The 13,394-nt window shown below is 42.8% G+C and overlaps 1 protein-coding gene across 1 annotated transcript; it reads left to right on the plus strand.

The window, feature by feature from the left end:
• The first annotated feature begins 1,102 nt into the window (after positions 1-1,102).
• On the plus strand, positions 1,103-9,187 carry TMPRSS11E (transmembrane serine protease 11E). Its single transcript, XM_058024722.1, has 10 exons — positions 1,103-1,171; positions 2,267-2,390; positions 3,674-3,789; positions 4,216-4,283; positions 4,734-4,897; positions 5,831-5,869; positions 6,943-7,123; positions 7,329-7,594; positions 8,478-8,620; positions 9,026-9,187. The coding sequence occupies exons 1-10, from the start codon at positions 1,169-1,171 to the stop codon at positions 9,185-9,187; spliced, it is 1,266 nt and encodes a 421-aa protein (XP_057880705.1). The 5' UTR covers positions 1,103-1,168.
• Positions 9,188-13,394: the final 4,207 nt, after the last annotated feature.

Here is a 13,394-nt window from a genome sequence, read left to right on the forward strand (position 1 = left end):
GGGACTGGGAAATGCTGTGAGATGGGTATGGGAGTGTTCCATGGAAGGCTGCAGCAGATTGAAGAAACTGAGGCAGAACAGTTCCACTGGTTTTAGGTTTTTATCTGAATCTTTTTTTCTGCTGAACTCCCAGAGCTGATGGACAGTGTATACAGTGCAGGTCTAGATGGTGAGAAGTCAAGGCCTCAGTGAAGCCAGGTGAGTTCTGGTGGGTGTTATCTATGTGCTTATTGCAAAGGAGTAATCTTGGCCAGCCTGGGTTTTCCAACTCCTATCAACTGCCCTACAGCCTTGACATCAGGAAACTGAGCCAGTCTGGTGGGAGAAAACTTGGGCTGTGCATTTCAGGAACAGAACTTGCCCCATTAAAGTAGGAGCAAGAGAAGGAGAGGTACTGGCTTTCTCCATGGCATGTGACTCTGAAGCAGAAGACTTGATCTTGGTCACCTGTCCTGTATATTTTGGTAACACTAAGCTGCTGCTTGTGACTACCTGCAGTTGTGATGCTGGCAGAAGCTTCTCTATTTTAACATTTTCTTTCCCGTGTGCCACCTCTTTGAATGGGTAAAAAATTTGCCCATTTGGCTAGTGCTCTCACAGGCCAAAACCAAGATGTCATATGAGGAGATTAAACTTTAAGTTTCTTTCAACTTCCCTGTCTCTTGCTGAATACACCTTTGCTTGCTTGCAGATCTCTCATCTCCTTCCTCTGTAGTGCTGTCTGGGGGGTGTTTTTGTTTGGTTTTTTTTTTTTTTTTTTTCCTATTTATTTTTCTTGCCATTTTCTGCTTGTGGCTTTACTTGGTTTTCTTCCCATCAGAGCAGACAGTATAACACCATCCTCCTCTCTCACCGCTTCACTGCCTTTTGCTATCTTAGATTGGTGCACCAGACCCTCACCTTTGCTGCTCATCTGCCCACTCAGTGCATTTCCTGAGATGGAGCCCCTGCTGTTAACCTGCTCTGCTTTCACTGTGATTTCTTCTTTTCCACCTTGTCATCAGAAAACCTGCAAACACTTATTTTCTCTGCCTTTCTTCCTCTTCCTGCCTGCATCTTCTCAGATTTGCTCAGAGATGGCTGTGTCACAGACCTGAGAAGGGGAAAACAGTGTTTAGTATGTCTGGTTCACAGCAATACCAACATGGATCAGGGGGTCTAAAGCAGCATGGTGAGTAGCCAGCCAGTCCTCCTCCTGAGGGCTGGCTGCTGCCATTTGTCTCTCCAGGATATCTGAGAGATTATCTCAGGTATTCTGATACCATGTACTAATGCACACCATGTTGCAGGGACTCAGTATGTGGCATGACGATTACCACATAGTGTGCTGTGGAATTATTTGGGATCTTTAATAATTGTGCATAAGGTTTTGCATCATCCTACAATCAAGCTACTGAGGGCATGCACAAAAACTCAGTTTTCCTAATGTTCTGTTGCTTAATGCTGCACTGGAGGATGTAAGTGGAGGAAAAAGTCTTCTGTACCTCTGTCCATGTGTGAATTAAGTTCTCTACATTTTACAGGTCTGCTCTTGGCTTTCAGAGAGTTACTACAGGATATTGTTGCCATGTCATGTTTACACACAAGTACCTCTTTCTCTATAGATTGTTTGGCAGGATACAGGATGTGGTTGCTCTCAACACATGTGTGGCTTTGGAGCAGTAAGCCCCAAACCCTGCAGGGACTCAACAATTGTTACTACTCACACTGACTAAATATAACCAAAGCTATGTATTATGTAGCATCTCTGGTTGCCTAGAGTATCCTTGGGGCAGAGGTTATTTCATCAGTCATGAATTATTACATTTATGTTCAGTTTGAGTACCTGTGTGGGCAGCTGGCTGCACCTGAAATCCGTGTAATATTTCTTGAAGTCAAATTGTCTCTACTAGCATTTCCTGCACAACTTTTTCTTGGTGTGTATGTGAGGCAACAGAGGCAAAGTTAGTCAGGAAACTCTGACTAAATATAAAGGAAAAGCTTTTGCCATGAGGATGGGCAGTGACTGGACCAGACATCTTGAGAGACTGAGTTACCTTTCTCCTTTGAGATACTAAATCTTGACTGGACAAGGTCTGGAGCAATCGACTTTAATGGGGCTTAGTTTAAACAGCCAGGCCCTCAGAGTCCAGAGGTCCTTCCCAACCTACCTCATTCTGTAGGGTTTTTCAGCTGAGCTAAGCTGTGCCAGATATGATTAGACTCTGGATGAATTATTGTCTTTGTACTGGAGTTGAATTTCTCCATATTGTTTTCTTCAATGCAGGCAGTGATCCAGATGGACAGAGCAGTAAGGCGCTTGGAGCCATGGAAGATTGCAGTCATTGTTGTGTCAGTGATAGTAGCCTTAGCCCTCATCATTGGCTTGATTACATTTCTTTTGTGCCATGGTAAGTGCCCTGCTACTTTGTTGTGACAAACTTTCAGGAATCTGTTGTGTTTCACTTGCTACTGTGGTCCTGCTTGATGATTTAGGCATGCAATTTTCCTCTGGTATAAAACTCACATGAGAACTTTCAAAATGCTATTTGAGAGCTAGATTGATCTGAAGACCTCTAAGAATACTTGAAGTGTGCTTTACTTGAAGCAGGGATTTCAGTTTTAACCCTCCTTTTGTTTCTTGCCCTGATTTTTCCACTGGTATCCAGTGTCTCCGCTGACTGACCAAAGGATAACAGTCTTTTGTATAAGCCAGAGGTGTGTCCAGTCCTCAGGCTATGCATAGTAAGCTTAATCTTTTATGGGGTTTTTGCAGAAACTCAACCTGGCCCCTCTAGCTGAGAATATTCCAGAAAGAGACAGGGCAGAGCTTTAGGCTTTTCAGACCTCAGAACTCAGTTCTGGTTGCCAAGAACCTAGTTTCAGCAGCAGATCATAGAATCATTAAAATTGGAAAAGATCTTTAAGATCACCAAGTTCAACCATCTTGGCTTATGACTTGAAGACAATTAATTCCATTCCCAGTCGCTTGCCTCATGAATGAAGTTGAGTCATTCCATTCCCAGTCTCTGAGGTAGCAGTGTGAGTTTTTTAAATGCTTTTCTGCATTCCATGAATGGAATGAATCATGTGGCCATCTCAGCTCACCAAGAGTCAATGAGGCTGCGGCTTACACTAGGACACCAGAAGGAGCAGTGGCAGAGCTACAGCTCAGCTTTGCTTTTTGCCAGCTCTGTGTTGCAAGGCCCCTCTCTGCCATACAACCAAGAAACAGTGTTTTAAACTGTTTTAAAACAGTAATTTTAAAATTAACCCAACCACTGAACAGATGCAAACAACTCTGCCCCACGTGCCTTTCAGAGGGGCAGGAATGTGACAGAGTGCAGCTGGGGAGGAGTGGATGTGACTGAGTCAGAAAAGCTCCTTTGTCTTGTGCTATGTCTTCCTTAGGCCAACCAGAAGATGGACCCCAGGGCAATATTGTAGTGGGTGTAATTTGGAGCTCCTTGGGATGGTCCTCAAAGAAGAAATGAGCCCCTAGATGGTCCAAGGAGCAACAGGATGATCCAGAACCCCCTTTTACCAAAGTGCTGCTAAAGCTGTAATTTCACAGTTTACAGGATCACTGTCAGGGCCAGGGACCCTTGCTTGTGCCATATTCTGTGAGATATTGTGCATCTTTGAATTGTACTAAAGATGACCAGCTACCTTTCCTTCTTTTTCTCCTCTGTAGATCAAGACAGATATTACAATGCATCTTTCCTAATCACCAATGTCAAGTATAATCCTCAGTATGAAAGGCAAACTACAGAGGAGTTCAGGAACATCAGTGAACATATCGAAACCATGGTAAACTAAAAGCTTCTCTGCTTATACCTGACCTGTGCTGAAGAGTTCTGCAAATGTGTAATTGAAAATAGAGTCAGAGGTGATTGTGCCTCATCCCTACATGGCTGGCCTTATCTTACACACCTTGCTGCTGTGGGTTAAAGATGCATAGCTGACTTTGCACATGCAGATGGTAAGCACAGGTGTCTGCTCCACAAGCCCTGTGGTGGAACTGGCAGGCACAGAGCAGAATGGATAGTGTGATCAGCCAACTCAGTGTTTATTTTGGATTTGCATTCCCTGATGGAAATTTAGTGGTAGCTTTGGTGTAGAGGTGGAAATCTGAAGGCATTTTCATGTGTTTCAGAGGCTTGTGAGAAACACGTTATATTGTAAAAGCATGTACTCATTGCAGGTGTATTTTAACACACTCTTTTCTTTTAACAGATGTCTCAAGTATTCAGGGGGTCCTTTCTAAGTAAAAGATACATCAGGTCCCACGTGGTCAGTCTAAGGTAAGTCATGTGAAGGCCAGGAATAAGCAAAGATGTGCTAAATAAATTTTCTTCCAACCTGTTGACCATATGGAGCATTCCAGGTTGCTTGGGTTACACCAGTAGGGTGACTTGTCTGGTTGTTGCTGTCCTCTAGTGTTCATAACACTGAAGACTCAGTTACCCTTAGAGGTCAGCAAGGAAGAGAAGTTTGGTTTTATACTTCTGCAGACTGAATACCCTTTCCCTAACTGTTCCCAGCAGATTCCCTCTGATCACTGTCATAGCAAGAAGCTTTTGCTCCCTGCTGACATGTCATCATCTTTCTTTACTTGAGCACAGACATACAATTTGTTCTGGGCATCTGTGCAGAGCAGACCTGTTCTCATATAAAGAAGGCAGGCAGTACAAAGCAGTACCAGGAGCATTAGTAGGCAAGGAGAACTACACCATTTGTTTTTTGGTTTGTAGCCCAGATCCTGTTGGAGTGCTTGCATCTGTTGTTCTGGTATTTAAATTTCCCTCTGCTGACAGTGAAGCAACGACCCGGGGTCAGGTCAATCGTGTGTTACTCAGAAGGCTGAAAGCAATCTCGACGTTCCTGAATGTTGACCAGTCTACCATTAAACTCACAGGCAAGTGCCTTAGGTTTGTGTTTTCAGCTTAAAATTTGTTACTCACACTTTGCTGTTCTCAACATAATGAGTTTCACCTTAGTATGCAAATATGGGCCATTCTTGTTTTCTTTTTTGCCTTCTCAAAATTATCTGTTTGGCTGACAACATGGGAAGTTGGAAGACAGAACATGGAAAGAACTAAAACCTATTGGCAGTGATTTATGAGTGTGAGCTCTTCTCCATACATCAGAGACTTTCCCTGTGTGACCTGGTTGTGTTGAATGAGATAGTCCCCCTCAATTCATCAAAAAAGGTCCAACTTTATGACCATGGGTTCACAAACAACTTTAGGACATACAGTAAATGGAATAAGAACCTTTATAACCAGGCACTGAAATGCAGAGTCCTGAAGCTATTAAAATTGCAGGGCTGAGGTGGTTCCCTTCTCTATCCTCTGCCTTGGTCGTTTGACAGATTTCTGTTGCAAGTGTCTGTAACAAGATCCTGAGGGTCACTGGGCAGTCGTCCTTTCCCATGAATCTGTTGTGGATTGCTGTCTGACTCTGACAGAGGGGTTTTTGTAGGAAAGAAATTAGAAGTGTTGCAGTTTACCTTCAGACCACCTTGCCACACGAAACATGAACAAAGGCCTGTAGGCATTTGCTGGTGGCTGTGCACATTGTACATAGATGTAACTGGGACCCACTTGCAGTCATCTGCTGCTTTTGTTAGCTCTGAGCTAAGGCAAGAAATGTGCATCCTGTGCCTTTCTGTGAGGAACAGAGGCTTAACTAAATTTCTCCAACACAGCAAATTACTACTTCTTGTACTGTCACTCCAGGCAGCAATGCAAGCCATTTAATTTTTGTATCCTGGGTACAGGGAGAGAGTCTGGGCTGGATCACATAGCATATGAGATAAACTTACTGTGGTCTTTGCTTTTTATTCCAGAACTGAACAAGGAAAAGGGAGATAACCTTTTAAACAACTGTAAGTACAAATACTTTATAGTAAAGGACATAGTGCTGGAGGTTTTGTGCTTACAAAGTCCTTATACTTTCATGATACAAGTTGAAAATATAATTTGTTGCAGATACTAGAACAGTAGGCAGTGCATGAGCCAGGGGAGACTTCAGCTCATTTCCTTGCAGTCTTGCTGGCTCTCTACATTTGTAGAATCAAGCATTCTGGCTTGGTGGTGGGAAGCACTTGCTTTAATGTTGGTTGTTGGAAGTGGGGGCATATACTGAGCTGCTATTGGCAAGTTTGCAGAAGAACTACAGTTTTGCTGTGGGCCATGATTCTTGCTGGAATCCTTCAAAAAACATTTTCCCTCCATCCCCCTCCTACCTGAAGGACAGTTTGGCAGTAGATGTCTGTCAGATCTGACCTAAACTTTAAGGAAAGACAAGAGGGTGGGAAAGGCAGAAGAGCTGTCCACACTCCGAGCACACTCATGTCCACACTCATGGCCTTGGAGAGTGGCAAGTTCTCAGTCCTCCTGTTGTGCTCCCCCTTGAGGTCTTAGAGCTCCTCTGGAAACTGGCAGACAGTGTTAAGTACCTCCCAGGGCTCTCCATCAGTCCTCTGCATGCTTTTGAAAACTTTGCATGTAAGCTTTCCCTCTTCAAATTGCCTATGAGAATTAACTGGTTTGAATCTAACTTTTTTCAGCTGGGTAATACCTGATTGTTGGCACAGTGGCTGTAAGTAAATTGTTGGGAAGAGGGCACTATTTTTTTGTTGCTGCTGCCAAGGCTGATCTGTAGATGACCTGAAAAACTGCCTTTTTTTCAGTATCTCAGACACACAGCCTTCAGGTCCCATGGGAATTCATATGGGCTTGTGTGTCTGAAAACTGGCTTAATGAAAAAGTACTGACTCCTCTACCAAATGTCTTTGTTTACCCTGCATGTATCTTGGGACACTTGTGACCATGGCACTTGGGTTCCCTGCTTTAGGTGAAGGCTGTCTCTTGATGGAGACTCCTGCCCTGTTACACCTGTGCCTGCAGCCATGAGGGCCTTGAATCAGCTAAAGCAGAGCTGCCTTTTCTCTGACAGGCTGTGGAATACGAAGACAGGCATCCTCCTTCACAGGAGTGGAAAGAATAACTGATGGGCAGCGTGCACCGGAGGGAGAATGGCCATGGCAGGGGAGCATTCAGCTCGATGGGAGCCATCGCTGTGGGGCATCAATCATCAGTAACACCTGGCTGGTGACTGCTGCCCACTGCTTTAGAGAGTAAGTCATCAGCACCTCTTTAGGACTCTTGGGTACTCTGACCTTTGTGACCCTCTAATATCTGTATCTGCTGAAAGATCATGAAGTTGTACTCTTCCCCTTTGGCAAGCCTGGTCACATTGCTTTTTGATGCTTAAATGGAGACCTAAGCTTCCTTAAGTATGTTGTTTTGTGTGGCTCTGGCATAACCTCAAACATCTCACAGAGTAAGAGACCCTCGGAGGTGGACTGCCAGCTTTGGAATTCTGCTGAGACCTCCAAAACAGAAAAAATTAGTCCGCAGAATTATTGTTCACGAGAGATATGGTGGCGTTCTCCTTGATCACGAGTATGACGTGGCTGTTGTGGAACTTGCCTCTCCTATTGAGTTCACAAGTGATGTGCACAGTGTCTGCCTTCCTGAAGCATCTCATGTTTTCCCAGACAACGCTTCCTGTTTTGTCACTGGCTGGGGAGCTTTGGAGAATGATGGTGAGTGTCTCTTGCCTCCCTGTGCCCTGTCACACATGTGCCTGAGAAGACTGATGTTATTTTTATGGGGTTTTTTGTTTATTTTGAATTCCTTAGACTTGGTGTTTAATAGGTGCATGTCCCAGTGAGATACCTTTGGACTTAGTTGGCTGCTTTTTTTTCTGGCTTGGTCAGTGGATCAGAAATGGGGGGAAGACCCTGAAGGTTAGTCTTACAGGATTTAAGAGCAACTTTTCTTAGTTTCTGTACACACAGCACTGGTTGAATACATTTAGTTCTCCAGTCCCTCTGGGTTTAGCTCTGACATCAGTTCTTTCGCTATTCAGATTTTTTGCAGAGGCACCATGACAATTTTCATCAGTTTTTCTCTCTTTGGTCATAAGTGAGGCCTCATCAAGTGATTTGAGTAAGCTTCTTTCAAATTAGTCTGTGTCATTGAGGTTAGAGAGGATGGGACTATAAACCTGTTTGTGAGAGTCACTGACCTGTATAGGTTGTGTTTCATGGGAGACCCTTGGGATGTGTAGTGATTGCCCAAAGCTATGCTGCAGTTAACCAAATAGGTCTTTTCTATGATAGCAAGGACATACCATGTAGCCTATAGTTGAATGCAGCACTGAAATATGTACAAAATTCCATTTGTCCATTATGCTAAAGAGCATCTGGTGATGATTAAAGATGGATAGGAGTTATGTTTGGGAACAAGTGAAGGACTTTGGCAGTAGAGGGCATTAACTTTCTTAATCCTGAGACATTTTCTGTGTAGCTCCCTTAATTGCCTGTGATGGCAGAAAAGTGGCAGGAAAAATTTGCTACTCCTAATCATTGAGTTTTATATGTTACTTACCTTGTCTGCAAATGCTAATGCCACTTCTCCTTCTAGGCTACAGTGTTAATCAGCTTCGACAAGCAGAAGTGAGAATTATAAGTACTGCAGTTTGTAATAGGAGAGAAGTGTACGGTGGAGCGATAACAGCTGGAATGTTGTGTGCTGGATACTTGGAAGGGCAGGTGGATGCTTGCCAGGTAAGTCTCTTTATTGGTAGTAGTAAAAAGGAAATAGGTGGGTTGGAAGGTGATGTTTTCTAGAAATAAAATGTACTTTGGGCAATCTTAAGTTTATGAGTTTCAATATCTTGATAGATACAAATTAAGAGCTTCAAGGCTCACGTACTTCAGTTTGCATGAGTTTTTTGGAGTCTGCACTTCAGTTTGCATGAAGTTTATACACAATGCACAAGTGAGAGAATGCAGATGTGAGGGTGTGAATTAGACATAGGCTGTGAGCCTCTGTCTTGTCAGTAAACTGTGTGAAACTTGAATTATAGCTGAGGTCTACAGAAAAATACCTGCCAATTGTAACAGAAGAATTTGAGAATTTGAGTTCATGGCTATTTACTTTTTTCTGTCTGTTGACATTTTTCTCCTTAGGGTGACTCTGGTGGGCCACTGGTGCATGCAAATTCCAGAGGAATCTGGTATCTTGTGGGAATAGTGAGCTGGGGAGATGAATGTGGCAAGCCAAATAAACCAGGAGTATACACACGAGTGACTTACTATCGAAACTGGATCCAGTCCAAAACGGGCATCTGAAACCTGGAGCAGGTTAAGTTCTGTGGGCTGTGTACAGCTATTCCTCTGACACATCCTGCTCTGTGGTCGCCCTCTAAGCAGCTGCTGGCTTAGCTTGTGGTGGTGTATAAAGTACTTGTAAGCTTGGAGCAGTCTGGGACTTGAAATTGATTTGGCCTACAGCCAGACAGGAATGGACTTGATCCATGTGACATTTGTTTGTTCAGGAAGTAGTCTGTCAGAGGGACAACTGCCTTCATCTGTATGCAATATATTGACCCTTTTTTCTACATGGCCACATGTCTTGGCCCCAGCTTTTATACTCGAGCAAAGTGTTTGAGCCCAAACAATCATCTACCAGCATCCAAGACAAGCTATAACTGAAACCTGGCCCATCCATTTGCTGTGTGCTCACAAGGCCCTGCCTATCCATAGAAAAGCTACAATCCAGGCCCTGACTCCAAAGCTGCAGTACTTCTGAATTCTTGAGTTTTCTCCTGCATCATTCCAGGAACTGAAATATAATGAAGAATGGAAGATGGCTTAGAGAAGTCTTGGCTCCCAATATCACACTGGACTGTTAATTAAGTGAATAGAGAACTTTTCCTTGCCTGAGAAAGAAATTAGTGGAAAACACCAGCTTGTTTCCACCTTCTTTGAACAAGTGAACATATGCCTGTTCATAGTTTCATATAAACAGTCTCTACCACAGCATTTGCCAGGGGAGTAATTGCTGGACTTAAGACCAAAAACCACCTTATGTTCATACCAATTTGTTGTCATAGCACAATATTTGGCTGAATTAATTTCCAGTTTTATCTTTCCAGACTGTATTTTTCTGAATAAAAGTCCTTTGCCTTTTGTGCAGGATGGATGGTTGAAACAATCTTAGTATGACCTTCGTCAAAAAAAAACTTCTCAATCTTCTCATTCTTATGAATGCTGTTCTCAAGTCTTTATAGTTTTATATGTGCATTTTTAGCTATCTCCTATAAAAAAATAAAAAGCTTTTGCATTGCAATGGAAATATCCCTGTTCTTCAGAGCAGGACAGAACTTCTGACAGACCCAGAAATCTTATGTACAGAGCTCTCTCTTCTCAAAGGAACTAAGAATTGCCTGTGTTGCATTGCCAGACTGTAGCTGACTCATTTGGTCTCAGCCACACAAACCTCATTTTCTCTCTGGCTTCATGTTTTCAGGAGCCCATGTTTCTGTGAGCCTGGGCAGAAACATATCTACCTTCTGTCAGGTAGATATCCAATGCTTTCTACAACCCAACAGCAGAACACATGTATTCTTGGTGGGGATGCTCTCCTTGGTGTGTTTGCAAGCTTTCCAACTTCATGTGGAACCTGATCCTAACAACAGCAAGTGGTGTGGACTTAATTGCTGGATAATGAGCCACTGAACTGCTCTTTTCTCCCTCTGTGGTCAGAAGGGAAAGGACTCGGGAGAGGAGATGCTGGCCACACCGCCAAGATTCAGAGCTGGTCCAGCATGCCAAGCAAGCAAGAACCTTCTGCCAGGCTAGAAAAGGCAAACAGCAGGCTTTCAGTATGCTCTTAGTTAGAAGGGCCAGGGAAAACAAGCCCTCAGTAGTTACAGTCTTGTGATCAGAGTGTCATTCCAGTTGAGCACAGTCAGCTGGCAAAGTCAATGGCAGCTCAGGGATCCCCTCTGAGTGTGCAGCTTGCTGCCAGTGCTGCCCAAATAGAGCAGTGATCCCTCCAGAGCAGTGATAACAGAAGTATTTTGATTACATGTCCTGTGATCTGTTTGTCAGTCCAGAGAACAGTTTTTCTAGAGCTTCACTGGAGGTACTGGAATAGTTGGAAGCCCACAGAAGGTCGGCAGCTGTTGTTCTATGCTTGTTGTTCTATACCTGGCACTGGATTTTTTTTTTCCCTCCAGGAAATTTTCTTGTGGAATGTTGTGAGCTTCAGAAACAAACTTGGTGGTTTAATTTAATTTAATTTAATTTAATTTAATTTAATTTAATTTAATTTAATTTAATTTAATTAATATAGCAATAAATGCAGTCAGACTGGTTCCATAGGTCTAAGCCCAACAAATTTCATTTCAGCCTCTTCAGCTGAACTTGTCTTTGACATATATTGCTTGTTAGAGGAAGCTTAAAAATATGACAAATATATGTGAATTTTTTTTCTTCGCTGTAGCACTTGTCTTGCCAGAATGGTGAATGAAATTTTATGCTTGTCTTCATAAATATCATTACAAAATACTATGGATTTTCAGTTTTAAAACCACTTTAGGCTTGGGTTTTCAAAGGACATAATGGTTTCTCCATCTGCTGGATTTCATTGTTACTTGCACACTTCACATTTTTAGGATTGCAAATATCAACTTTCTCACTGATTCCCCAAAGCAGATAAGTAGATGTCCAAAAAAATTCATTTTGCATCTGTGAACTTTCCGGTTTGCTTCTTTTGGGTACTATATCAGAAAGCCTAAAGATTTAGCTCAGTCTCAAGGGCTGGGGTAAGTCTCATTCTACAAAGTGGTGAAAATAAAACTTAAATACTCAAGTTGTGATTTGCTTAAGGAACTGCCATTTCTGAGGGTCTACTTGTAGAGATACAGTACCTAATTTCCCTTATTGCTGAGTGCCAACACAGTGCAGCCATGAGGAGTAGGGATGAAGGAGTAGGAATGTGGCATCTGTTGGTGTATGTTTTGGAAGCTTTTATTTTGGACTACCTTGTGGAGATTCTCCCTTATATTCTCCCTTCCAAAACCTGGAAGTTTTGGTTTCAGTTTCTTCTGGAAGCAATGTAGTTCACATTCTCTGAGGCCTCTTGGTGATGCAAAGCAGTACGAATGGGGAAAATCAAGAAGAGCATATGAAAGAACAGGCTTCATCCAAGGGAATATTGGTGGTTGGACATGATAGGCCTGAATCCCTTACTTGTGGCAAAACTGCACTGATGTCAACCTTGCCTGGCTTTTCATGGGGGAAATTAAGGAAACTGAAGCCAAAACTTTTTATTTGGTTTAGATGGTTAGCAGACTTGCATTTCTTTGAAGCTGCATTTTCACCAATGTGTGAAGATACAAGCTGCAGTTTCTCTCATCCATGTTTTTAGAGGAATTAACATCTTCACTTGAGGCAGAATGGGATATTTCTAACTATACAATCACGCATGACACACAGGAATGTAATTTATATGTAAATTTAATAAAATCTGTTACATTTGCCTTCTGTTTCATGTACTTACTAATTTCCTGCATCACAGCAACTGTAAGTTGGAGGTTCTTCTGTTTTAGGATGTTACACTGATTCTATACCATGGATTTATGTGCTGGCTTTTATGTTCTCTTAATCATCTAGCTTTTTTGATTGTTAGAAGCTGTTAGATGAGCAAAATGTCATCCAGACTAGGACAGAATTTACCCACCTGGCCAGTGGTTACCCAAATTTATGTGCAGGTAAACAGGTCCTGTGTCATCCACTAGAGGGTGAATCGTATTGTACAGGAGCCTTAGGACTGTGGCACCTGGTGGTGCTCTGCTTCAGTTCACTAGAGAGGAGCTGGAGGACAAGACACTGTGTTCCTGCTGCCTTGAAGATCAAGAGATGCTACACAGTTTGTTTGCAAAATCTGAGGAAGCTACAGCTGTTTAAAGCTGGAGGCTTTAAGCATAGGTATCTGCAGCACTGTGTGAGTTTCAGGCTTCTTCCATCAGAAAGCTTGGTGTCCCTCTCTCCCCTGTAAGTGTGTTAAATAGAGTAGATTGTGGCTGTGAGAGCAAGAGCTGAGCAGGTTTTGTCTGCTTATCTGCAGCAACAAAGCCAGAGCTTTGTCCTGTGGAAGAGTAGACTGGGAAGGCACATGACCAGGTATTTTTGGCATTGTGGGTCAGTTTTCTGAGCTTGTCAACCTTCTTGCAAGCAAGATAGCAGAGCAGCAGTAATTTTGAGAGCTTGGTAGGATAAAGATAGTGAGGTTTGCAGTAGCATGTTTTGGTCTCCCATATTGAGAGTTCTTGAGGATTCTTGTAAATTGAAGACACTGATCAGATTTCTTCTTGTCCGTTTCTTGTCATAATGGGAAACTTAGTACAAATTGTACTGTGGTCTGAGCTGGAAGGGAACTACATGCTGGAGTTCATCAATCCTGGTCTATAATACCTAACAGCCAGCAGGATGAACTTGGAATTTGAGGTTATTTAAGAGTATAAAAAGGAGTTTCAAAGCAACAGCTTTA

Source organism: Melospiza georgiana, chromosome 5, assembly GCF_028018845.1.
Source record: "Melospiza georgiana isolate bMelGeo1 chromosome 5, bMelGeo1.pri, whole genome shotgun sequence".
In the NCBI taxonomy this organism is placed as follows: Eukaryota; Metazoa; Chordata; class Aves; order Passeriformes; family Passerellidae; genus Melospiza; species Melospiza georgiana.

What these genes read in the sequence shown, in the direction of transcription:
- TMPRSS11E (XM_058024722.1), top strand. An exon ending in TCCCACGTGGTCAGTCTAAG is followed by an intron (nt 4,284 to 4,733) that starts GTAAGTCATGTG and finishes TTTGGTTTGTAG; the next exon opens with CCCAGATCCTGTTGGAGTGC. An exon ending in GCTGCCCACTGCTTTAGAGA is followed by an intron (nt 7,124 to 7,328) that starts GTAAGTCATCAG and finishes AACATCTCACAG; the next exon opens with AGTAAGAGACCCTCGGAGGT.